Raw genomic sequence first — 27464 nt, 5'->3', positions numbered from 1 at the left:
TGGTACTAAACAGCCCCTTTGCACCATTATGGGATTAACACATACCTGAGTTTTCCAGGGATGTGAATTCCCTTCCAAGGGCTCATCCTAGGAGTGGTCAGTCCTACCCTCAGCAGCTCAGTGTTTAAGTATAGGCAGGTTTTGCCAACCTGAGTAAGCAAGTCCTCTACTTTTATCACCCCAAAGCCCTAATGGGCAGTAAGAAAAATGGGGACTTTCAGAACCTTTGCAAGTGTTACAGGGAAGCAGCTCCCATTGAAATTCAAAAGCAGTTAATGAATTCTCTCAGGACCTATGGAAATCCCAGCCCAAGTTTCTTAATTATTTTTTTTTCTTGTTTGGGTAACTGCTTTCATCACCAAAATCTGTAGGCTTAAAGCTATTGTTTTAGGCTTCCATTCTTTACCTCTTGTATTGTATTATACACAGAAGTGTAAGTTCCTTTCAACAAATTTGGATTATTGCCAGATCTCCTTATTAAAAAGTCACTCTTCATATTTCCGATAAACACAGCTGTTTCATGGTGTTTGAAAGCATTTCACATCAGCCAGCATGGTGGCTTAGCCAATTAGTCCTCTAATATGGTCAATTTTGAGAATAAGTACCTTTGGGGTACAAAGGGTGGGATCCATCTCGCATAATTTGAACTGGCATCCCTGGAATGGCAGCAGAAAGTTTGCAGCACTCAGGGAGTTAAAGCAACTTAGAAGCCTGACGTGGAAGTCGCTAGCAGAACAAACTGTTCTCTAACATTTCCAGGGAAATGACTTTTCAGAAAATACTTTCTTAATTGTAATGAAGCCAATTATAATGGCCTCAAAAACAAGCGGATAAAAAACGATCCCGTTTCATTATGGTTCTAATGTTACTATTTCTAGGAAGGCTGATCAATCTTTAATGAAGTATTAGTAAACTTAATTATCACTTTATAGAGGAGGTATCTGAGCACTGTGCCCTGATCCAGCTGATGGATCAGCCAGCCCTGGTGCCTGTGAAGGAGCAGTGGTTGTGATTCCCAGCACTTCTCCCTGGAACAGTCCAGGGTGATAACACCTTTTCCTGAGCAACACCAAACTATCCTTGCAAAGACTTCAAACGACTGCAGGAAGAAAGGAATTCCATCTAGTGGTGTGGACTTGAAGGGGTTGGCAGGGCTTTTTTTGGAAGAGGAGATGGAAGGTGGATGGGTCAGTATGTGCCCCCATATGTTGGGCTGTGCTGGTGGAAAACCTGTCTGAGCACCGTAGGTGTCCCTTCACCATGTCAGCAAGCACTCCCTGGGAGCAAGGACCCCAGGGCTCTTCATTAGGAACTGCTCCTTTGTTCCAGGATCCTAAAAATCTGAAGAAAACTGTGACCTGTTTCAAATTAAGTGATCCTTTATTGTCTCATCACTCTCGGACAGCATTCACAGTTTTGGCTCTTCTTCACGTGCAGCGCTCACCTAATCAATGGGTTCAGCTTCTTTTACTGGTTACTTACTTGGTTATTGGCTACTACAAATCAAGAAGGGGAAAGGCAAGACAGAGCTGCATAATCAGAATTCAGCATTCTGAAAAATCCTGTGACTTCTGTGCTGCACAGCACCACGAGCTCATAAAACACTGAGGAATCCAGTGTAGCACGCAACAGCTGTACTGCATAATTACTTGGCCCAATAGCAGCAGTTTTAAAATACTGGTATATCTGTTGCAGGCCACCATACATTACCATCTCATTTTCAATAAAAAGTCTGGGATGTTTCAGACCAGCTTCAATGGAATTAGAATCATGTGTGCTTTGAAATATTTATGCTTGCCTTGAGATGGAAGGATAACTCCTGCCTCCAGCCCCTACACAAAATAACAGATTTCATAACGCCAGAGAGTCCAACTCCTCCATACCTACAGCAGGTAGAAATGAAGTTCTGATCTTGAGCACACATCTTTTCATAGATTGTAGAAGTCATATTTTATGTCATTTACTGAGGTCAATAATAAAATATAAATGTCACAGGCTGAAAGACGCCAGGAGAAATATGGTTTGGCAGGATGGAGCTGCTTAGGGATACATAAATAATAAGTCAATAAGTAAATAAATAATAGACAAAGACCTATTTTATCTTCCATTTGAAGATCTCAAAGAATTTACAATCTCTGATTGAGACTTGTAATATCCCGTCAGAGGTAATAAGAGCCTCTTCTCTTACACAGGGTAATTTCCATCACTGTAGGTGTGGGTTTAGGAATTAAAGACTTTATCATTTTTATTAAGTCTGAAAATCATGACTGAAAGGGCCCTTGGCCTTTTTAGAGGCAAACAGGGATAATAATGACCTGCTTCATTACCCTTTGTGCTTTAACTGATTAAAAATGCTTGTGAGGGCCCCTATATTTGGAAACACCGTTGTGTTCTGCACTCAGAACTTGTTGGAGTGGCCAGTTTTGCACTCTCCAGAGCTGCTGACCACAACACAGCTATCAGAGTAATGGTCTGTGTCTGGGCCAGCAGATTTTAGACTTTAGCATTTAATTCCCTCTCTCTAGCATCAGGCAGGCACATTTGTAATGTTGATCAGTTTAATAGTAGTGGTTTTTCTCCTCTTATCAAAGAGCCCTTTCTTTTGGCACTTGAGAAATTTGCTATTTCCTAGTCAGAGACTGCAAAAACAAACCTTTGGAGATCCTTACTGCACTCGTTACTCCTTATGCTAAGAAGAAAGTGACCCCTCCACATCAGTGTATGGCACAGGCTGAGGAATGATGCCAATTTTCTTGTTTCCCTCCCCCAGTCCTTCCCTGATCAGCAGGAAACCCTTGGAGATGGGCTGAGGAGCTGGCCAAGGCTCCAAAGATGAGCCGCGTTCTCCTTGCAGCACTTTGCTGTGCTGAATTATTGTTGGTCCTTCCTGCATTCGTTTTGCTTCTCTCTCTTTGGGCAGGTCACTGACACACACTCTCCACTTTCTTTTCTACCTTGACATGCTGAGGAGGTCAGGACAGCAGAGAAAGGCTTGCTCCTTACATGCCACTGAGTATTTCTTTCATCTTTCTTACAGCAAATCAAATTATCAAATTAAGAGCCGTACTTTGGAAAAGCTAAATACAATGTTGTCTCAGGCCTAGCTTTGAATTCCCACATGTTTCCTGGATACAATTCTTTATTCCTTCTTGACTGAGATGCATTTCAATCTCCTTTTCACTCAGGAGACAAACAGAAATGAGTTTGTTCATAAAGGACAGTGCAATTGCATAACAATTTCAAATAGTACTAAAAGAGCTGATACTAAAAGGAAATTCTCTTTTTATATTTCAGAAATTCCAATTTATTCCTTACTTAATTAGATGTTTGTCACATAAATGTCCATTTCTCACTTTTATCTTCATCCTTCATATTCCATCTGGCACACAAGGAAAGGGGGAACTACAAAAGCAGATACAAAGAAAGGGAGGAAGACAGAAATAATGTGGGCTAATAAAAATTTTGTTGTAGTCATCAAAAGGCTGTCTGGGATCTACCTGACTGAAGGTGTGTGGGTAGAGTGGAGGTGTCGACCTCAGAGCAGGGGATTATTTTGGGGTGAGGTGGCTCCTTGGACACTGCTGAGTTCTCTATCCATTGTAATGATTGTCTCCGTGGTGGTCACTCACAGTGACAGAAGGGAATCCCCCTTTGGAATCTCCACCTTTGATGTTTCTCTTTTTATTGGGGACATTTTCAACAGAATTAAAGGGAGCAGAATTGTGGGATTCACATGGAATTCAGGGGAGCTTTTCATGGCAAGGACAAGGGTTTCACATCCATCCCATACCAGCACCCCTGGCACGAGTGCAGCTCTTTTTGGGGGTGGTGTCAGAGCAATAATTCCTATTCTGTGGTGGAAAGGGACGTGTATAGAAGGGCTGCCCAGCCAACCCTTAATGAGTGTTTACAGGAAAAGGCAGTAGTTTCCCTGCTGCTGTTTCTGAGTTCACGTTTTATCCACATCCTCAGGCTCTTGAGTTTGCTAATGGCTTAATAATGCTAAAGAAAAAAAAGTTATTAATAAAGTGTCATATTATTAAACTGGCAATGAACAAGAGTAAGAAGCAGATTTTAGCTTTTATTTAACTGAAGGTCTTTCATAACATTCATCATGAAATGAATGTTTGCTCATTTGTGTTTGATTTTAGTTAACTTTCCTGCATCTCACCAATTTTTCCAAAAGTGCCAAAGGCTTTTTTTTTTTTTTTCCCTCTTGTATATTTAAATTATTTCCAAGCCAACACCTGAGTTTCTGTAGGATTTCCCCTCCCTTGCACAGCCTTTTTCTGACTGGTCATGTGCAGTGTACAAGCTCAATCTCTGCACATGGACACCCCTGAAAGACTCCTAGAGAGCAACAAGGACTGTTTGGTGAGAAATAAACAATGATTTACAGACGAGCCTGTGTGCAACCAGATTAATTGGTCATTCTGAAGGAAGAGTGAATCCTCATTTTAAAGGGAGAATTCATGGCACTGTAAGTGGCAGCAGTTGCTGCCTCATGGTGACAACTAACAATGGGAAGCACTGTTGGGTAACAAAAGTCCAACCCAATATATTTTGAAGGCCAAGGAACTGGGCAAAGGTGTCACATAATGTAGGAGAGCAAAAGGCTCTGGAGCTGCACTTGTAGTTCTGCTGAAATCAGCTGAGGGTAAAAATCGGTCATTGCCAATGGGCTCGTGTACATCACACCTCTGCACCTTCTCTGGAGTGCATTTTCCAGCTGGCTTGTTGGCCCATAAATTCACCAAATTAAACTTCACCCCTGAGAGTGAGCTGGGGGCTTGCTGAAGATTTGAGCCCAGCGTTATTCAGGGGAAATGTAAATGTAATTTTCCAAACGATCTCGCCACTTTGTGCATGTTCATTAAGCAAAAACACGTTGCTTAAAATAAATGTTCCTGAAGTGAGATGGGGAAAAAACACCCCAACAACAAGAAGTGTTAGACTGTCTTTAAATTCTCGACCGTTTATACTACAATGTAAAATGGATTTGTATGTGCAAATCCAAGTTACATGAAATGTCAATTACATCAACCCTAATCTCCCAAATACATTTTTTTATTGCCTGATTGATGAGGGCTGCTCTTAAGGTGATGAATAGTTTTCACTCTCACAAAGGACTGATGATTCCTTTCTATGTGTCCACTAAAAACACAGAAAATCCTTCAAAATGTCTGGCTCCGTTTGCTTCCAGGATCTAGATGAAGTGAGTGTAGGACACAATGTGGTCCAATATATTAATTGATGTATAAACAATACTGTACATTTAAAAACAAACCAACAACAAAGAAAAAAAGAAAAAAAAAAGCTACTTAAAACTACAAGAGATTTAAACTGTTTTATTTTCCAGAGGCAAAGCTCTATATAACGTCTTTGTTTTCTTTCCTATAGCAAGTCCACATGCAACACCATCGACTCTTCATTTTCCAACATCACCCATTATTCAACAGCCTGGGCCATACTTCTCACACCCAGCAATCCGCTATCATCCTCAGGAGACTCTGAAAGAGTTTGTCCAACTTGTCTGCCCCGACGCTGGTCAGCAGGCTGGACAGGTGGGGTTCCTAAATGTAAGGAAGCCGTTTTTCTTTCTTCAGAAGTGTTTTGTCCTTTGTAAAAATTAACCATGGGGTTATTGATGGGGTTATTTTAACAGCATGTCGCCTGAAGGAGCGTGCCTCGAGTAGTTGCTGGAAGGGAGAGCAACAACAACAACAAATAAATGTATATATAATAATAATAATAATAATAATGCTGTGCTGCAAAAGTATTTTAAAAAACAAGAAGACACCTCCCCCAAAAACCACTCGACCACATTGTGGTGGAAGTAGCTTAAAGTGTCAGAGAAGCTGGTGCTTCAGTGACCTGCTGGGTCCCCCCACAAACGACTTTGCTGCATGTGTTGTAACCCTTGTGGAACCAGGGTTAACAAAATACCAAGGCAGAATAATTTTTATTAATTATTTTTGAAGTTCAGGGGAGAGTGGGGGGGAAAGAGCAGGAAAAGGGAGGGTGAGAAACAGATGTTTCAGATCAGCTAAGTTCATTAAAAAAAAAAAAAAAGATACTGCCTTATAGCACTTTAGATCAAGTTGACCAGTACTTGAACTCAAGATGTTAAAAGTACAGTTTATTATGGTTTGTTATTTCTGTAAGCAGTTATCTTTTCCCCTTATCTCTATGAAAAATTAAGCAGAGTTCCAAAGCTTCAAATAACCATTCTCATTTTTTTTTAATCAAATAAAGTGAATCATCTTGCTATTATTGAAATAGCATTCTGGACGAATACAGAATTTATAAAATTTATGTAAATCAAATCTAAAATAATGCTCTGAATATTTCATGAAATGTAATGCATGTAACTTTTTCCAGCCAATGAAGTAATAACTGGCAAAATTACTGCTTCTCTCCTGACATACTGAAAGTGTTAATGAGAATTAGTTTAATTATTAGCATCTAATTTATTACACTTATTTAATAAGCTGTATTGTTCTCAGTGTTTTCCTTTCCCCAGCAGAAAAACTGACTCTACTTATTCCAGCCAGTCCTGGCTTTGAATAATGTCTGCAATATGTTAGCAGATACATTTATGTCTAGACAACAAATCAATACAGTGCTTTTCTTTTTCCTTGAGTATTCATTTGCTTAATTTATCCCAAACCATTCAGCATTATGAACTGTTAGCACACTCACAATGAACAGGCAGCGGGGGTCTTCTTGGCAGGAAAGGAACCTAATTGGGAGACAAGATAGTGTTTGAGAGATGTCACTAATATATTAGTTTATTAAAGGTGCTGGATGTTGGAAAAATAAACATCCCTGAAGGATTGCTTCTTGCTGCAAACTCTAGTAACTGCAGTCTTTGAAGTCTGTGGGAGTGCTGCTAAGTTAAATGCAGATGAACTTGAGTCTTGCTTATCCCCTGAACCATTTTTTGCTCTAGCACAAGTGTGATTTGCACCTCCACGACTTTAAGGCCTTTTGTCAGTGCCAGAGCAGGTGAAATGAAAATAAAGTTCCAAGTGTTTTGCCAGGATGGGTGTTTTGTCCCCGGCCATTCAGGCTAATGGAAACCCTATCAGGAATTAAAATATTATTTTCTTTAGCAGTACTTAGAATATGGATCTGTGTTTAAAGCTGAGCTTTTATCATCAATGGAAAAGCCAATGTTCAGTGCCAAAAGAGCTGCAGTGAGATCAATTTGTAGAGTGCTGTCGAAAATGATCTCATCATTTTTGTCACTAAAATGGAACACCTGATTCACAGCCTGTCCTACTTTCTCTTTATAATGGTATTTGGCATCTATCTGTATGGTTTTCAAGTGTCCAGGCTGGGTTACATTTAAAATGTAAACTTAATAAGCTGGGGGGAGGGTTGGCATGTTTTTCTAAGCCTGATTCCTGTTTTTGTGATACTTGAAAACACTTTTACTTACGGACACATTTTTCTAGTGATTAATTGAAAGACCACACTCATATAGCTGATCCCCTTCAGCCTGTGACTGACCACATCCCAGACTGAAGGGAGGGTGGTTTTTTCTCCCAGTGTGTAAAATGAAGCTGTTCTAAGTTCAGTCATTTCTCCATGTGATCCTAATGGCAGCTAAACCAAGAGCTACACTACTGCTAACTCAAAAGGGATGTGGGAGAACAGTTATTTTAATATACACTCATTCATTTTCCTGTAATGAGATATCAGCATGATTTTTAAGACCACCAAAAATGCTTGTTTTTTCTCTTAATGAGCAGTATCTTTAAGAAATTTACACTCAAGTCCTAGACAATGATATCCTGAGGGTATAACAGAGGCACAAAACTGGGGGATTTTAGGGGTCAAAAATACTGCTCCACCTCTCACTGAGCATGGGTTAGTGCTGAAGGAAATGTAAAGAGGAGTAGAATTTAATCCAGGACAATTTAATCTTAGTTCAGACAAGCTGCTAACAGAACAAGAGTTTAAAAGCCAGAATTGCCATAGTTTCACAAGGTTCACAGAGTTTGACACAAAGATCCTTGAAGTCCGTGGAGAATTTGAGCCAGCACTTTCTTTACCACCTCTCAAGTAACTGTAAATGTATTGCACACAGGTTTTTAACTAGATTTGTTTTTACTGGAGGTTCCTAATAGCTGATTTTTAGTATAATTTTTGTCTGTTTGCTTGTTTCTCGGCAGCCCAATGGTAGCAGCCAAGGCAAGGTGCACAATCCATTCCTTCCTACCCCAATGTTGCCACCACCACCTCCGCCACCAATGGCTAGGCCTGTGCCTCTGCCAGTGCCAGACACAAAACCTCCAACCACATCAACAGAAGGAGGGGCCACCTCTCCCACTTCTCCAAGTAAGTATAGACGCAGCGGGATCCACGGGCTACCGGCAGGGATAAGGACTGCACACACCTTGGGAAGCAGGAGAGCTCTCTGCTCTCCACCATGGACAAAACTCTGAGCTGCTTCTGTGTTAGCAGGGAAAGCCTTAGCTCAAGGTTGCAGCTTTATTTTTGACTTGGTTGGCGTTTCACATAACCACGTGCGAGGGGAGTTGAGGCTGGTGGCTCGGCTGTGACGCGGAACTCGGATCTTTGGGGTCTCGTTTGCTGCCATGAGGATTCAGGTTGATATCCCATCCCTGGAAGTGCTCAAGGCCAGGCTGGATGGGCCTCTGGGCAACCTGACCGAGTGGGAGGTGGCCCTGCTCGTGGCAGAGGGGTTGGAACTGGGTGATCTTTAAGGTCCCTTCCAACTCAAACTATTCCATGGTTCTGTGATAAGTTGTGTCTCAAGCCAGGCTTTAGAGGATAGATCCTACATGGAAGTCAGGCAATCTCCTTGAAAACATCCCTGCTTATACACACTGGGCTAACTAACAACCCTTTCCAGTTCACTTCAATTGTCATTCTTTTGGGAATAAATCTTCCCAGATTAAGCCAGACATCTTTCCCTTACGCTGTGCATTTTAGGCAAGAAGTTTTGGTATGTCTTAGGGCCAGGGAGAAAGCTCTAATCCTCTCCCACCACCCACACGGCTCCCATATGCATTTTGTGTAGCCACAAGTCAAATTTACGAATTCCTGGATACACACTTGGGGATACCACTTTGGAGTCACTCTTCTGGGAAACAAATGCAATTCAGCTGTGTCTGATGCTTTAAAAAAAAGTCTGGATGTTCAGGGAGTTAATTGTGAAATGATTTAATGAAGCTATGCTCAAACTGACATTTAAAAACAAAAGGGAAGCTTTCAGTGCTTTAATGGCAACTGTAGGGGACTTGTTCCACAGTGAAGGGAGTCCAAATAACATCCACAAACAAAAATCAATCTAATCGAAAGAGCAAATCCCTTTGTGTGCTTTTCAAGCTTATTATTTAAATGCTATATGCAACCACTGCTGGATGTGCAAAGAGGTACTCACTCTTCAGACCAAGTGAAGCCTACATTTCTAAAGCTTTATACACTGTTCAGGAGACTTGCACAGGTTCCAAGGGGCATTTTTAAAATCTGGTAGTTCCTCAGAGGTTTTCATTGCCTTCTGCTACACGATAGTGCATCAACTGCAAACTCAGCAAGATGCTCTGGCTCGCTTGGAAATTGAAATGGGTTTTAGTATGAGACAGTCTGGTAAGACTGTGAACACGATCTTCTAGAATCAGGACTTCTCGAATTGATCAGCAGATTTTTGTTGAGTGAAGAAGTTGATTCATTCCCTCCCCTCCGCTCCTCTTGCTGACCTTAGACCAACACTGGTGCGATCGGGAAGGTTTGACACTTTCCGAGGGGACTTTTGAGTCCTATCAATAAGATTCAGCGGTGGGATCAAAAAGGTTAATGTTTAGTCATAGTTATCACTGAACACAGTCAGCAGTGCCTTACTATTTCCTTGCCTTCAGAACCGGGAAAAACAAAACTAGGTCAGTGTGTACTTGTCATTATGGTTGTGACTCAGTTTACTGGCAGTGTTTGGTGTCAGAAAGAAAAGATAAAAAATTCCCAACAACATTTTAGCACTAATCTTAATTTTTATGATACTGTGATTGTGTAAACAAGCTCAGAGTGTGTCTAGCCAGATTCTCAGCTGGCAGAAAAATGGGTATTTCTCCTCTGAAGGGAGCAGGACACCCATCGGTGTCTGCTTGGGGCTGGTCACTGGGCTCTGTGTTCAGCAGCAGACAGCTGCCACGTTAATTGGGAATGGAGGTTTTCTCAAGAGCAGCCAGTTAATGGTATTTAAACAAAAGATTAGGAAAATAATTACTGTTTGTTAATTAGCCACGCTGATGACTAAACATATAGTTCTGTACATATTCAGGCACGCATCTTCCTTTTGGTGAGGGGTTTGAATAACAGTGACTCGAGTTGTAAACAAGCATATAATTTAATTTAGGGAAAAATTTTACAGAAAAGTAGATTATAGGAAATCTTTTCTGAGAAAAACTATGACATGTAAACCAAAGCTAGTGGAAGCACTGGCCACATAAAGAGGAAAGCAAACTGAAGTTTGAGGCGTCGCAGGCAGGGTTTGCCAGGAGGACCCACTGGGCTCCATTCAGTGTGTCAATCAGGACCAACCCTCTATTTCCCTCCCTGTTTATTTTTTCCTTAACTAAATATTAGCCTTCAAACAGCGAGTGCAGATTCACCAGAGTTCCATAAAAGCCTCACAAAAAGGTGTTTTCCATGGTTACGAGCTGCTGGAGCGCACCGGTTCTGGGAGTGTCACCGGGCTATGGCTGACTGCCCCGCAGAGCTTGAGGATATTGGAAAGTCACTAATGCAACAAAGGCAGGAGTGGTGTTAAATTTTGGCCAGACTCTCTCCTTAGCCGTGTGGAAGAGAATGATCCCCCCTCCTCCCGAGGAAATGGAGTGAAAGGGGTTGGCATTTGCTCCATTCTCCTTCCCTTTTTTGGTCTAGCAGAAAGCCCTCAGCAGAAACAAAATGCAGTCACGGCCCAACCAAAAATTGGAATATGGCCCTCCTGAGGGGTGCAGGAGCCAGGAGCAGCTGTTCAATACAGCATGGCCTCCTGGGAACGAGAGCTAAAAATCACAACAAGGTGGTTAATGATTCTCAGAGCAATAGTGAAACTCTCCAGCTGTGACATTAACCAAAACATGAACATTAGTGCTGTCCAAGGAAGGAAGAGCCCCTGGAGATGCACACTGGGGATTTGCCACTACTGGGTGGCCAGACATGCTCTGGGAGCTGACAATTTCAGCTGTGAATCCTGTGAATCCTTTCCTTTTGGAAAGCCAACATTTTCCTCAGTCAGATGGCACAATGGAGATGGGATTCACGAGGTTTGGGAGGTTCATTTTTCCTCCACAAAACCTTTTTCAATAGAACATATCTTTGATACCAGAAGCAGACCCAACATTATCTTATCTCAGATCTCTTCTTGATTTTCTTTGGTTGGTAACCCGTTGCAAACACAACACAATATTTTTTTGAATTTGGCAGTTTTGGGGTTTTGTATCTCACTGCTCAAAGCAAACACCACCTCCACTACATTCCAGTTGGGCTTTATCACTATCATAATTAAATCATTCCAGATCAGCCTAAGATAGTGCCATCCTGTATGCCCTGACTTTTAAACAGCTTTTTAAAACAAAGTGTTATTTTCTGAGATTCACAACTCTTAACTTAAACAAACTCATTACTGGTTAATGTCCCTTTGAACAAAAGAGTTTTCTTGTTAAATGGCATCTGTGTCAGGATGAGGAGAATGATCTTGTGGCTGTAGTACAGGATTCATAAAGCCAAGCACCAGGTCCTGCCCTTGGGTCACAACATCCCATGGAGCTCTCCGGGCTTCGGACAGAGTGGCTGGGAAACTGGGAAAGGACTTGAGGACGCTGGTCAGCAGCAGCTGAACATGAGTCCAAGTGTGCCCAGGTGGCCAAGAAGGCCAAAGGCACCTGGCCTGGATCAGCTCTGGTGTGGCCACAGGACCAGGGCTGGGCTGTCCCCTGAGCTGGGCACTGGTGAGGCCACCCCTCGAATCCAGTAGAAAAACATGGAAGTGCTGGAGAGTGTCCAGGGAAAGGAATGGATCTGGGGAAGGGGCTGGAGCTCCAGGGGTGGCTGAGGGAGTTGAGGGGGCTCAGCCTGGAGAAAAGGGGGCTCAGGGAGGACCTTGTGACTCTGCACAACTCTCTGACAGGAGGGGACAGCTAGGGAGTAGTAGGGCTCTGCTCCCAGGGAACAGGGACAGAACAAGAGGAAATGGCCTCAGGTCACACCAGGGGAGGTTTACGTTCGATATTGGGAAAAATTTCTTCAAAATAGTGGTCAAGCACTGGAGCAGGGGTAGTGGTGTAGTCCCCATCCCTGGAGGGATTTAAAAGCCCTGTGGATGTGGCACTTGGGGATGTGGGTTAGTGGTGGCCTTGGCAGTGCTGGGGTAGGGGTTGGACTCAATGATCTTAAAGGTCTTTTCCAACCTAAACATTTCCATGGTCCTGCAATCAGATTGGCTTTCTCTCCCTTCCTCTGCTATGCATTGACTGAGCACCTTCTGGGCAAGTTTGAGCTCTCTGTTTGCTCTTTTCCCCATCCATAAAAAAGAGGGCTGACTCTATCATTCAATTTGCCAAAATTTGCAGTTCCCTCTATGATACTCAGCTGCAGGATGCACTGCAGTAGGAATTGTTCTACTGCACCACGTTCCTCCAGTTAATCCTCTTGCTGCAGCTTGAGAAACAGGACAACTCTTCACATCAAACACATGTACCTGTCATCTTGGTCTGTAAAAGGGAGACCTAGTGGTACATTAGGTCATCACTCACCCAAATCATCTTTGCCAATCCTTTTAATCCAGAACAATGATAAATTACACACTCCTGCTCTCAATAGCAATTATTTCAGGAAAGTATATTTAAAAGTAACATTTCCCTACTGCAGGCAACTTTAAAACACACAACATCCCCAAAACTGTTTGTTTGTCTTGTCTTTCATACAATTTCTTGCCATTTTGGCTAAATATCAAAGCTGTCTGTGTGAGCAAATGTTCTTTCTCTGCCAGCTCCTGTTTTGCTTGTTCCTGAAGTGAAGCATCATAGCAAATTTGTGGCATCACATTCATTTCCTTGGCTGTGGGCTATGATGTTGCAGACAATCCTTAGTGAATTCCAGTAGCAGAAAGAGCAGGCTGGGCAGGAAGCTGTTGCTGTTCATGCCCAACAGGACACCTATCAGCTGGTGTGAACCAGGGTAGGTCTCTGCCATTCCCATGAGCAAAACTGATAAAATCTGGAGATCTGCCTAAGAGACCTGGCTGCTGTTCCTTGTTCCTTTCCATGCTTTGGCTTTTCCCAAACTGGAGTTTGAAGACCCCAGCATAGGCTTAGCTTATATTTATGCTATAATATAATAGGACCCAGCTTTATCCAGTGAGACAGTTTGCCCCATCCTAGTTCTGGGGCAAAGTTTAGGGATCAGACTTCCAGGAATCTCACCTCCATGTCAACCAAGGGTATTTATCTGAAGACAGTAAGATGCAGCTAGAAGTTGATCATGGTCTAACAACACTCAGTACTTCTCCCTTTCCTGAAACAAATTTCCCCCTAACAGGGGAATGAGTATTCCATGTCAGCTTAATATTCCCAGCCAAAATAGCCCCTTCCAATCCACAAACATCCCGGGACATTTTACAGCAAAGAGGGAACAGCACCTTGGGAGAGTCCAGTGTAAATCCTCTGCATATTTGTCGTTTTGGTGCTCTTCCCTCCTTGGCTTCAGCAGTGCAGTTATATGACCTGAAGGAAATACCAAGCTGACATCTGAGTATTTTCAGAAAGCAAGTTAAACATCGTTTGGAGCGGAAGGAAGGTATACATAGCAACTCACCCAGCGAGCTTTGAGGGGACTTTTGTGCATATTACACACTTTTCAAATGCTTTTCGAGTTTTTTGTTTGAACAGAGAAGCCATTTAAGTCAGCATTCTGCTGGTTCCCCTTTGATTTTTTACCAAATATCACAGAAAAAGTATCTGCCAGCGGGGAACTGTAAACAAGATCTTGAGTTCCTTCCCTTCTGGGTGGAACTTACCTGCTCCAAGGGATTAAATGGCCTCTCCACTCAATCTGCTTCTTTAAAAGTAGACCAGGAGAACCAAACAACAGATGTTTGATTTTTGAGCTCTCAGTTAATTTTCCCCACTGTAAAAGGAATTCTTAGTCTTGCACAATATTAGTTAGTTAAAAAAGAATAATACCTCCACAAAGGAGAGCACAGAAGAATCTTAATACAAGGCACTAGCAACAGGGAAATGCCCTTTGCAAATGTGTGGCTTCTTTGAATTATTAACCAAATTAACATGGTAAAAGGTGACGAGAACATCTCACCAGATCTACTCAGTAAATTTCTTCCTTGATTTGCAGGTAAGAGTAACATCCGGCTTACCTGTTCATAATATTCAAGCTGCACCACGATTTGCAAAACCATCTCGGGAAGATGAATTAGTGCATGTTAAAATTCCTTTAAGACTTTGTGAAGGAGAAGTGTTCCTTGCATGATTTTTGCAAGTGTTGGCTTCTTGGAGAGAAAAGCTCACCTCACCAGAAACAAGTGGGAGAAAATCCTGCTTAGAATCCAGGAGTGCCTTATCTCCCCTCATATCAGTAGGAAATGAAGATATGCAGTTCCTGGGGTGATTTCAGGGAATCTTGATAAAAGGGAGTTTTCTGATGAAACTGTGAGAGCTAAGAGGCATCACAAGACGTTGGTGAGACTTGAAGGATGTGGTTCTGCATGATCCTAGACTTGGGAACTCATCACCCAAGGGCTCTGTGGGAGGCAGAACATCCACATGGTCCAAGTGCAGACTGGGCATTGGGTGAGAAATCCCTCCAGGGCCTTGCATACAGGAAGTCCCTGAGCTGAAAATAATCAGAGGTGGGAAAGAATGGGAGAAAGTAAATATGTGACCTGTTTTGGTTGCATCTGCTTATGACTTCTAAGAGAGGTGACAATGGCCAAGGTGGAGCATTGGTCTGATTTGGCAGTCTTAAACCAAAGGCTCCTCCAGTGTAATTCCTCTTCACCAAACATTTGCCTTCAGAAAGGTAAAAGAGTTTCCTCCACACAGCCAACTCATGTCTTCTCTGACTCTTAACTCGCTTTACTTTTCTGTAACGTTGAGGCCTCAACATTATATTTAGCCTGACTGGAATTTGGCAAGTAACTTTCCTTTTACTATTGTTTTTTGGGTTTTTTTTTTTTTGTCTCTTCATTGGATAGTTAGGTTGTCTGGGGATTTTATTCAGCAGAATGCATTCCCATAAATATATTCAAAATAGATAGGAGCCCTCTTTGTATTAAGGCATCTATTTGCGTTACTTGAATTTAGATCTAAACATGCAAAAAACTGAGGAAGAGAGACGATTGCTTGAGGGTTTTCAAATGAGAGGAAGACTAAAAATGCATTGAAAGCTTTTGGATGTGGAAGTACGTGGCATTGTGGACAGTTGCAGTGGAGAATATAATGCAACAATAAAATCATTAAAGTACTTCAAGTTTGGAAGTAATCTGGGTTCTTGGCTTGCATTGCATTTAATAGCTTTACATTTATGGGAGCCACTCCAGTTTTTAAAGGCAGCTCCAGCCTTCAGACTGATTGCACTTACCACCCCAGTGAAACTGCAACCCATTAATTTTTTACCGAAAGGATCTTCCTAGTTTGTCAAACACATCAAGTGAACATTTTAGAGAGTGCAGACCACAGCAGTATGAAAACCAAAACTTTATATCCAGAGAGAATGCTGGATTAGCATGAAATAAAGGGTCTGATTCTGTTAATGAGCACTTAGGTAATTTCATTGCTATACAAAACTCTGTTAAAAATAGAGATACCAGACATTCAAGTGAAAGCAGTCAGGACCTGCAGAAATCTCCTGTGCCAGCCCATCATGGAAAGGCCTGCAGTGGTTCTCCTTCAGGCTGGAGAGCTGCACACCCTCCCCTGAGCCCACGTTTGTGGCCGTCCCCTCTCCCAGCAGCCCAGTCCCCTACGTGTCGATCCCCCCACCATTGAGCCCAAACCTTTCCAGTGTCTCAAACCAAACTCTCGCTCTCTAAAACGTTCGCACATTTCTATGTCAAACATCTGCTTAGGTGGCTCTGAGACGGTGTGTTTTGGTGTTGTTCGTGTGCAATCTAGTGCCGCTTCCTCAACGCATGTGTCCCTTCCCTTCACAGCCTACTCGACACCCAGCACCTCCCCCGCAAACCGATTCGTCAGTGTTGGACCACGGGATCCAAGCTTTGTAAATATCCCTCAACAGACTCAGGTGGGCCGCTTTCGACTTCTCTGTTTGCCTGCAGCCTCTTCTCCTCCTCCTCCAGTGTCCTCTAACGTGTCCCCGCGGAGCAGCTGCCCTGCCGCTGTCACTTCACCCACATGGTCTCAGTAACTACAGTGAAATGTCACTTGCAGTTTGTTTGTCTGTTGTGGGTTTTTTTTTTTTCGTTGTTTGTTTATTTATTTATTTATTTATTTATTGGGGCTTGTGTGGTGGTTTTTTTCGTTGTTTGTTTATTTATTTATTTATTTATTTATTTTTTGGGGCTTGTGTGGTGAAAACGCTGCTTTCATAGCTGGAAGGACCTCTCTCTGCTTTCTAAGGTGTTGGCTCTCAGTTGTTTGCTCTAGGGCCAGGGTTTCAAAGGCTTTGGCTCCAACCTGCTCCCCAGGCACTGCACTTAATTGTGTTTAGATTAGATGGTAGGGAGAAATCCTTCCCTGCGAGGGTGGGGAGGCCCTGGTGCAGGCTGCCCAGAGAAACTGTGTCTGCCCCATCCCTGGGAGTGTCCAAGGCTAGGTTGGACAAGGCTTGGGGCAACTTGGGCTAGTGGAAGGTGTCCCATGAAACAAGATGATCTTTAAGGTCCCTCCCATCCCAAACCAGTCTGTGATATGCAACAGGAGCTCAGAGAGACCCATCAGGTACCAGTGCCCTGTAGCTCCCCAGCAGTGACTGCTCCAGTGACTTCCGTGTAACAAAAAAAATACTCAAATTCCTCATTGGCCATTTGCATGTTGGGCTTTGAGCGAGCAGGAGATTTTTGTGATTGTGAGCACATCTGTTTTCCTTATGCAAAGAGAAAAAAGTCCAGTTGAGGCAGGCCTATAAAGCTGGGTTAGCTGAATTCATGGTCCTGCTATGGTCAAATCAGAAGCTCGAGTAAACATTTGTATTTCTTTAGGAGAAGGACGAGATTTAAATGTGCTTTTTCCAAGCTGTATCAAATTCCCAGGGTCGATTAAGAAAATAGTTGTTGGCAGTTTTGTTAGCAGCTAATTTGAGCCAGATGTTGAAAAAAATTAAGTCTGGGCTTAATATCATGTTATCATGGGGGGGGGAAGGTATAAAAAAGTGAGCAGAGTTAGTGCTTTAGGACAACTGTAGTTTATAGTTTGAAGTGATTGCTTGACTACATTGCAATTCTTTTAAAGGTCAACTACACGAAATATTTGTGATTTTGTTTTGAGCTGGTTGCAGTGACTAAAAAGCAATAATTCAAACAACTGGCAAACTGGGCATTACTACCCTTGGCTCTTGTAAGTTCTTACAATGGTTTATAGGCTTCTGAATAATTAGTGGGCAGATTAATGGCTGTCACATGCCACAGGAGGTACATGAAGACAGACTCCTCGTTGTTATGGCTTCAGCACCTCCACTGTCACTGAAACACAGGTCACTCATTCCCAAAGATTTCCAGTTTACAGGGCTGCATGCAGCTGCCCGTGAGCACAACGTGGTTTTTTGCTGTCTGCTCTTTGTGTACAATTTGTTAGGGGCTTTAGTTTATAGCTCTGTGCACAGCACAGGTTAAACTATATCGAATCTCAAACCTTCTCTGCATTAAATAGGGTCACAGAAAGTACAGCAGCAATGCAGAGAGGGGTTTAACCCATCAGATTCTGGGGGGTTTTTTCATGCCTTAACAAAACTCAGCCTGCACCCCACTTTTCCAGCCTTGTGCTTTATGGGGTTCATGGGTGTGACAAGTTCTCATGCACCTTCCCATTTAAATCATATTTCTCCATTTGTTTTGGAAACAACTGGAATACACAGAAATACACTGAAACTGGGAAACAGGAATGTTAAGGTGTACTGCTAAAGTCCTTAAGCATTTGGTCTTTTCCTTCATAGCTCAGGAAACCTGAAACCCTTTGGAGAATGCTACTTACCTTTTCCAGAAGACTTGAAAAACTCCTAGTTGGTAAATTGATTATGTAGTAAGACACAACAGTATTAAGTCTCCAAAGATATTTAAAACTTACTTGCATCCTGCAGCCTAAGTTTCCCAGATAAGTTTGTTGACTGTAAACTTTTATCCTCCTTATTTATGACTTAAATCATTTTAAAGTGCTCTAGCGTTACTTTAAGTGCTCCTCTGTAATGCAGTGTAGTGAATAACAATGCTGTACAGTGAAAAACAATACTCAAGCACAGCTTTCAATTAAAGTCTAACATGCTGCAGTGGGCAAGGAGACTGACTTCCAGTCTCTGACTCCAGCTGCATCTCCCTGCTTCTATACATCATTACACCACCACAACCCACTTGATACTAAATATATAATTTATCAGCAAACTCACTACTTATTCATGAAAGAACTCTGAAGTTGACTGTGCTTTCAGTCAGAGAAGTGAGGTGGAAGTGCTAACTGCAATGATTTGGGATTTACGTAGCATTCCTCTAAACAAAGACAGGCTTTTGTGCTCCTTTTTGCAGAGCATTAGTGTATAGAACAACCACTTAGGATATTTTCAAAATGAAAACGTAAAAACACATAGGACTGCGTTATTAAAAGCAGCTGGGATGGCTCCTTTCCATCAGGATCTTTAGAGTACATCCAGAATCAGGCTAAAATACAGATCCTGAGGACCACTAAATGCCAGGGACACAGCTCCCTGAGACAAGAGGAAGCAGGGAACATGCCAAGCTTCTGGAAGTCAAGCTTAAATATAAGGGTTAAGTGACTCTTTACTGCTGGAACAATAAAATAAAAATGAAGGCAGTATCTGAACATCTGCTTTTTAAAAACTATAGTCCAGCTACAACCCATGTGAAAATATTTTGGTCAGATTTTGGGTGGCTCTGATGTTGTCTTTCTTGAACACTGCACTATAAGCACTATTTACACATCATCATCATCATCATCATCATTAGTCTTCAAGTGCTGCAGAAGTGAGTCTGTGCACAGGGATGTGACAGCTCCATGGAAAAGGAGTCACAGTTCCCATACATGGGCATTCCCAGAACATTGGAATAAAATCCCAGACAAATGTACAATGGGCTGGGGCAAGGATCATTCTGTCCTGGGCTGTTTCTAAACAACCAAACACTGTACATGCCTTTCTTAATCAGTATTAGAAAAAATATCAGTAGACATTTCCATTAGCGCTATGTTCTGATTTATGTCATGTTGTGGCAAATATAACTCCTTAAAGGAATTTGATAGAGTTTATATAATATTCATTGAAAAGCCATCTTCCTTGTGTCAGCAAAGGTTGCAACAGGACAACCAGTCCATCACAGAAGAGATGGGGAAATAAACTGCTTTAAGTCAGTAGTTCTGATTTGGTAACAAAAGCCCCCAAAGGGCTGTTGGATTTGCCTGGTTTTAGCAGTTTCCAAACTTTTCAGTTGGTTTGGTTTTGCATCCACTGCTTACACTATCCATCACTTGCCACTCCACTCACTGCACAATTGTCCTGTGTTGGGGGTTATTTGAATCTAAATTTCTGTTTGAGCTATTAGAAGCAACACTTGACTTGGCCTCCCCTGTATATGTTGACAAAAAGGCACAGGTGTTGTAACCTTTGCTTGATAAATCATTTACTTTTGCTACTTGACTTGCAAGCAATATGGGGGCATCAGCTTTTTAACTGCCTTTTCCATATGCAAATCAGAAATACAGGATGCCTGGGGTACAGGGGGCTCTGGTTTCAAAAGCAAGTTGGTCTGGATACCTCATGACTAAGTAATAGATACGTCTCTCATATTGCCAAGGGCTTGCAATGCGGAGAGTGGTGGAGGGATGGGAAAGTCCCATCACATTAATTAGGGACCGGCCTCTCGGTAGCACCAAGGTGAACGAAGGGGGCTACATTTTGAGGTGCTTTTTTCCTAAAATTAACAGTGAAACACAGGCTGTGGGCTGGAAGTGCATGCAGCTGGGAATGCTAAACCATCAGCCTGTGGCCAGGGTTTGCCACTCACCACTCCAAATGCTGTTTGCTGCTCTCTAATGCCCTGGCTTTGCTCTAGGGTACAAAATTCCTTTAGGGATCGGCGTGCTCTGTACTCATCGTGCTGCAGCTCCACTTCACACTAAACATTGTTTACTATGCTGAGTCCTGTTTGCCACCTACTTAGCCTACGTCTTCCTGGAAATTGTACTTGGGATGCTAAAAACAGCTCCTGAGAAACACATGCCTGCTCCATCTAATCGCTCCTACCTGCCACTGGCCCATGTGCCCTGCACAGGGAGGTTGTGAGGATGGAGGGAACAGAAACTGCCTCCTACTGCAGGCACCCAGGCACAGAATCAACCACTTTACCCTGTGAGAAAGTGAATCCTGTAGCCCTGACCAGCTGTTTCAGGAAAAATCCCTCTCTAGTGTAAACACGCTCTATATCAGATCCATCCCAGGTAGTTTCTAAAAACTTTGTTAAGCACAAACCCAAATATTTATTCCCTTGGCTTTCTGTAGGAAAAGATAAAACTTATTTCTAGAAGGACAGAAGTAGAAGCTCTTCCTGGTTCTGCCTTTGCACAATCCCAAAGCAAGTTAGATCCTGGATAATAAGCAAAAGTCCTGTGTTTTCACACTTTCCCTGGTGAGGCCCTAGAGCCACCCAACTACAAGAGAGCTCTAGATAGAGCTCATCCTTTATAGCACAAAACAACTGGAACAAAAGGCCTGTAACCTGCCTAGAACACTGAAATAAAGTTTAAAAAAATCCCCAAAAGTCAAACAAGCTTATATAGGCAGCAAAATAACAGGTATGAAAACCAGCAAGCTCAGCAGAACAGCCTTATAAAGACCAGGTACAAAAATGCACCCTGTGAAATACATCTTTAAAAGAGCAATAGTAACTTAGGAGGGAAATCACTGAAGTTTAGCAAAGTGTTTATAGTACAAGGAAATTGCTAACTCCTTTAGATCTTCTCCTGCTCCCTGCCCTTCCCAAATTAGACAGTGGTATCTTTGTAGCTTTCTCCTTTTGGGCTTTTATTTATCTCTAAAAAAAACCACAGTATGCCTCAGGTGCATCCACAAACCTAATTGTACAATTACTTTCTTTCCCAGAGACAAGGCAAAGCTTGTTTTGCTTCCCCACAAGCCTCTTTTTTTGAGAGCAAACTGCAACCTGCAATTTTTCACTGGCAGCACTTTAAAACAAAGGGCATGAGAAAAAAAATGAGCTGGATGCTGTGTCCTGTAGGATAGCAGATGTGAGCTCTGTCAGACCAAGGGGGGGAGGCGAATTCCAGAGGAGAGGGTCCTTCTGTGAGAGCAGCCAGGCGCTGCTGCCCAGACTCTGGAATCTGAGGAGCATGGTGCAGGTGGATGCCCCTCTCCAGGAGGCAGGCAGGGAAGCAGCCCTGTCTGTGGCAGGCCCCAAAAGTGTATAGGATCCATAGATCAAAGTCAGCACCTTGCCTGGGAAGCTGATGCAGCTCCTGCAGCGCTTCGCTCCTGCAGCTGAAACCGCTCTGTGCCCAGGTTCCATTGCCACCCTATGGAAGAAAGAAACCAGTGCACACATTTTTCTCCTCTGCACAAATCCAACGTGTGCCTGGCTTCACGGGGATTTTCCATCCCTGCTGCTCACTGCCACCGTGCCCTGCCCTTTGCCCCTCCCAAGGGGATGCTGAGCCCCACGCAGCTCATGGCCATGTGCTTTTTAATGAGCACCAGGGGCTCCCTGGCCCAGCTGCCTGCACACCCTGCTGCCTTCATCCCAGTTCCCAGAGACCAGGAATGGCACTGGTCAGACAGGCAGGACCTGCTGGGCCTGGGGGACAGGGGTAGGGCAGGGTTTTGTGGCACTGTGCTGACAGCTGAGCGTCACCTCGCTCCAGGCACCTCAGAGGAGGGACATGGCAGAGAACAGGAGAGGCTGCAGGAAAGACACCAGGCCTTTTGTTTTGGTGGTTTTATTTTGGGTTTTGGGGGTTCTGAGCAGAGCTGTTTATAAGCCAGGTCAGAGGTACTTCTTGCTCAGAGGACTGTTCCTCCTCAGGATCAGAATACTCATCCTCGAGGCTGGATGTACTGCTTGTGTCTGAGTGTGAATGGAGATAAAAAACACTAACTTGGAAGCATTTGTTAGGCCCAGCCCCCTAAGAATTCCATATTCCGTACAGAAACCTCCCTAAGCCAGTACATGTGTCCAATTTCATCTGCAAAGCACTTCCAAGCACACTTGAATGTTCCTTTTCTTTCTCCTGGCCTGTCCAGAAAAAGTAGTGAGAGGTTCAGAACACAATTTCCATGAAAGAATAACATCTTTAGTGTGTAAAGAAGAGAAATTTGCATAGATCAGGTATAAAAACACAATTTTGGGCTGTGGAACTGCTACTTTCTGCTGAACTTAGAGGGATCACTCTGCTCCCAAACCCTCCAGGGATCTGTGGATTTTCCCATATTGGCAAAGGAAAGTGGAGGCTGCTCTCCTCCAAGACCTGGAGCCCCTTATGATCACTCAAAGTTTTGATCTCTGTCCAAAAAGTGCTTTGCTGTTGCACCAATGTCATCAGGTTACTAACACATGACCTGAATTTTGGTGCTGTGTTTCCTCTTCCACCCAGGACGTAGGAATACCATTCTGAACTTGAGGGTGGCCTGGAGATGGCTCTGAAAGTGCAGTGTGAGCCTAGAGAGAGTGTGGATAGGAAATTCCACTCGCAGGTCAATTCCTAAAAAGAGCTGAGAACAGCACACCTCAAAAAGAAAGCACATATTGCTCTATAGAGGTAAAGATTCACAGAAAACTTCCCAATGCCATCATGTGGCTGCATCTTCAGAGTGGGATGGAGCCAAATCAGTCCCAAAATGCCTGGGTTAGTCCTCAGCAGGGGAGGTCATTGTTCCCGGGCTTTTTCTTCCTCCTCCTCCTTCTCCTCGTAGGCTCTGGTGAGCAGTTCAGACTCTTTTTTGGAAACCAGCACTCAGCATCCTATTTCCAGTAGATTTAGCATAGAATTATTTACAATGGACATAGAAGAATTTCCCAAACTAAGCAATTAAACTTACTGAGTTTTCCCCCTCCTCACAATAACCAGGAAGCCTGTGCGTAAGGCTGCCTTTCTGTGGGTTTTGTGGCCATTACTTACTCCACAGTGGGGGAGAAGAAAGGGAAGAAGTAAGTGTGGGCCTGGTGGGAAGAGTTGGCAAATGCAGAAATATGATGAATGAGCTGGAGAGATTTAATTTCTTACTAAATTCTCTACAAGCTGTGTAACCTTTCTTTAGCTAAACAATTACTCTAAAAGGCAATGATTTTCTGTGTTTTCATTGAAAAGTCTTCATAATAACAATGGCCTATGTTCTCCTTCTTGAAGAACTTCTGCCAAAAAACAGTTTTCTTTTTTCCATTCAGCAGGAAACTTTCTTTTATTTTTATTTTTTCAATCTCATATTCCCCGCTAACATGGATTTACAAGGCCTACCACTTACTGCATGGGGCTGGGAAGAAGCTTCCCCTCAGGCCAAATCATTTTGGTCCATCTCCTTTGTAGGGATTCTTGCAGTTTCCTCCCAAGAGGACTGCAACCACTGTCAGAGACATAATACCAGACCCAAGTGGCCATTTAAGCTGACAAAATATGACATTCCCTGTGTTCACAGGTCAGGGGACATAGGAGGGGATTCCCAGATTTGTTTTTTAGTGGACAGGCAGCAGTTCTTGCTGTGTTGTGGTGGGTGCAGTTGTGAGGGGCATGACTTTGGTGTAGTGGGAGAAAAGTCATCAGGTGTTTAAATTCATGACAAAATGAGATGAGCTGATCCTCCCTGAGCCACAGGGTCCAGTTTAGGGGCTGATCCCTGCCAAATGGAGTCTTGGAAGGCCTTTGAGGGTGCAGCATGGGCAGAGCACTGCTCACACCCCTAGGTTCATGCACACAAACGAAGCCAGGCTGGGGCAAGGTTATGGTTCTGTGCCCCTTGCTGCTGTTGGCTGGCTTGGCCGATTTCCTGGCCACCACTGCCCGCCCCAGCCTCCGCGGCAGATAATGCTGTATTGGATTAGTCTGCTCGCTGCTGCATCAGGCCCACGATCAATTTATTGACTCTGTCAGAGTGGCTAGTACAGTAATTGTTACAAGAGCAGAATAGAAAGCAAGAATGTGTCCACATAAAATATAAAAATGACGTTTTGTTCGTTCTTTCCTCTTTGGCCCTATAGATCTTGATGTGTTTACACAGTGGAGAGCACTTTACTTAAGTTAATCAGCTCCTTCTACATTATTAATTGCGACAGTTAGGGCGCTACGTGGCGGCAAACGTATTATTGAGAGCATTGATCTCACGCTGACGGTGTGGACCTGGGCAGGTTTTGTATTCCTTCCCTTCTTCCCAACTGCTTGAGGGCACTATCAAATCCCATTTCTCTGACTGACAATACACCATCGATAGCATCGATCCCAGAGAGGGGCAGGAGGCTCAGAAAGAAAGGAATGCTCAGAGAGCCAGCCTTGGGAAGGGGCTGTTGGAAGGTGGTGATGGCAGTAATTACATGCCTGGCCTGATTTCTCTATTTTCTAAAGAGTAATAATTTAACAGCTGAAGTTTCCCAGGTGCTGAAAATTTGCAGAGGTGGCACGATGAGACCTTTTAAAATGTGTGCAGAATGTATACCCTTAAAAAAAAAGAAAAAAAAGCCATACTGACTTTTTACAAGGGTTTTGGAAGTGCCTTTGAAAGACATTTCATGAAAGTTCAGCCTTTGCAGCCGATACCTATATGAGCTCCATAAATTCCACCCAGCCTGACAAACTCCAGTAGATGTCACATGTGACCTGGATGGAAAAGGTCAGCAGCTGAATTTATGGCTTTTGCATTTACTGGAACATTAAGATTTTTTGCCAGCTGCCATATATACTTTTTAAGAATTCTGCAATCAAAGGATTAGGACCACAGTCTACAATGAAGGTCAAAAATTAAAGGCCACAATCCCTACATCCTTCCCAATGGATAGGCATTAAGCTACCTCGGTTCTAGGAATCACCTTAACTTAATGGCATTAACACAGAGGTCAAGGAATGAATAAGCTCCAGAGGTGAACACTTTGCAAAATAAGACTGTCCTGCTCTGAAATTAATAGTGAATTCCATAAAAAGGGACCAAAAGAAGCCTTTTCTTAACAGAGAAGGAGTCCTCAGTTTGCAGAAGTTTCCATGTTCCCAAGACACTGAGTATCACATGCCTAGTGCTGGACTGTCATAGAGAAATATAAATAACACAGATTGGGTTTTCAAAAGAGATACAGCAAAATGACCTTAATTTTGGTAAAACCTATTTATATTTTAAATTTGACAAAGGTGTCTGTTCTTACTAAGGATTGCTAACAGCATGGGAAATTGCAGCCTTCAAATTTTACCTGGTTTTAGTTTAGAACAGCAAAACATGTCTCATTTTAGGCTTTTGCTTTGATAGCATTTTCTGCTTGAACAGAGGTAGAATTGGAAAAGTTTAATTTAAAACCAGGATTTAAAAAAAAAATCTCATAAAAAAGAGGCTAAACTTAAAAATATCATCTAGGTTTCCCCTTAGGTGCTTTAGTTATTAATATTCAACTTTGAAAACAGTACTGACACTATAATCATAATATTCTCAGGCATATTCACTTGTGTGACCCAACTGTTAGATCATCTATACAAACACTGGTTATTACACATGAAGAGATGCAGCTGAATGCACTGCAGAAGGCACTGAAATGTAATTTTAATTATGAGATACGAATAACCAAAGTCACAACCAGCACCGTGCAGCCACCTCTGAGGCTGAACACAATAATTTGGGAAGAAATTGTTCCCTGTGGAGATGGGGAGGCCCTGGCACAGGTTTTCCAGAGAAGCTGTGGCTGCCCCTTCCCTGGAAGTGTCCAGGACCAGGTTGGATGGGGCTTGGAGCAACCTGGGATAGTGGGAGGAGGTGTCCCTGCCCTGCAGGACATGAAAAAAGACAGGCTTTAAGGTTTCCTCCACCCAAAACCATTCAAAGATTCTATGAATTTCTGCATTGCTTGGAGCAGCTTTATACAACTTTAGGTATCCTTTTGTGCCTTTTCTGTAACTACATATTTTTAAATATGACAACAGAAAAACTACCTGTTTTTAAAGAAAAAAAAAAAAGGTTAAACTGAGATATTATATTTGCATATGGTGTTGGGTTTTTTCATCTTGGCATCTGCTAAACAATGAGATTTGAGATTTTGGAAGGACACTTTGACACATTATATTCCTTGTTTGGCTATTCCCTGGTTTGTCGGGGTTTTTTTAAGGACTTTCTTGCAGTCCTTTAGGTTAAAGATCATGTCTGAGAATCTGTGGTATGGGACCCGGCTGTACATTCACTGAAGCTGATGAGAGGAGGAGATGGAAGATTTGTTATTGGCAGGAGTTTGGTTTAGAAATACATTAACATTTTTGTTTAATTATGCTTCTCTTTTGCTTATATCTATGCACAGTAGAGTAAATCTAGTCATTTTCAGATAAGATAAAGGTTGAAATTCACAATTTCTTTACGGGGAGGGTTTGCAGTGCAGTCTTTGTGTATCTGTGGAGTTTTATTTTGTGGTTACTGGTATTAACTCTCAGTGACTCTAAAGCCATTTTCCTTGATGTAGAGATGGGTTTGGGGTTTTCCCAAATTACTGGTCTTGGGGGCTAAATTTTAAATTTTAGACCAGGTTGGATGGGGCTCGGAGCAACTTGGTCCAGTGGAAGGTGTCCCTGCCGACGTCAGGGGGTTTGGAAGATCATCTGATCTTTAAGGTCCTTTCCAACCCAAACCATTCTGTGATGCCATGATTTCCCAGCGAGGGAGGCTCCACAGGCTCTTTATAAAGCCTCTTCCTACAAGCACCCAGGACAGAACTTGTCCCAGCAGTGGTAACTGCTTTATCAGTGCTGTTCATGTTGTGTGAGTCTGAACAGAGCTCAGGTTCTTCTCCTGGAAGCTCTTTGGGAAAACAAGGAGTAAAAGTAGTAACATTTAGGGGAAGAAAAAGAGGGGAAAGAAAGATGGAGGAGAGCTGTAGTTAACCATACAATGGAGCAGCTTGCTTAGGGAGTACAAAGAGCCACTTCTACACAGGCTATTTTCAGGGAAAAGCCTCACATTCAGTGACTCACAAAAGCGAAGAGGCACCTTTTGATTTTAAGTTCAAGGTTTACATTAGTAATTTTGACTGTTTTCTCTGTTAGTATTAATTAAATTGA

At 42.8% G+C, this 27464-nt stretch overlaps 1 protein-coding gene across 13 annotated transcripts in view; it reads left to right on the top strand.

Annotated features, from left to right (window-relative positions):
• NFIA (nuclear factor I A) overlaps positions 1-27464 on the top strand; it is a 250410-nt gene that overhangs the window by 204087 nt on the left and 18859 nt on the right. For 7 of the 13 annotated variants that reach the window (XM_041421912.1, XM_041421919.1, XM_041421914.1 and 4 more), the window contains 3 exons: positions 5401-5579; positions 8181-8346; positions 16199-16290. In XM_041421912.1, the coding sequence (XP_041277846.1) occupies positions 5401-5579; positions 8181-8346; positions 16199-16290 (437 nt within the window). Of the gene's footprint in view, positions 1-5400; positions 5580-8180; positions 8347-16198; positions 16414-27464 lie in introns of those variants that run through there. The other 6 variants (XM_041421921.1, XM_041421917.1, XM_041421911.1 and 3 more) reach the window with 3 other exon arrangements.

Source organism: Onychostruthus taczanowskii, unplaced genomic scaffold, assembly GCF_017590055.1.
Source record: "Onychostruthus taczanowskii isolate IOZ18803 unplaced genomic scaffold, ASM1759005v1 scaffold7, whole genome shotgun sequence".
NCBI lineage: Eukaryota > Metazoa > Chordata > Aves > Passeriformes > Passeridae > Onychostruthus > Onychostruthus taczanowskii.
The sequence above is the reverse complement of the archived record's forward strand: the minus strand, read 5'-3'. Positions and strand labels throughout refer to the sequence as shown.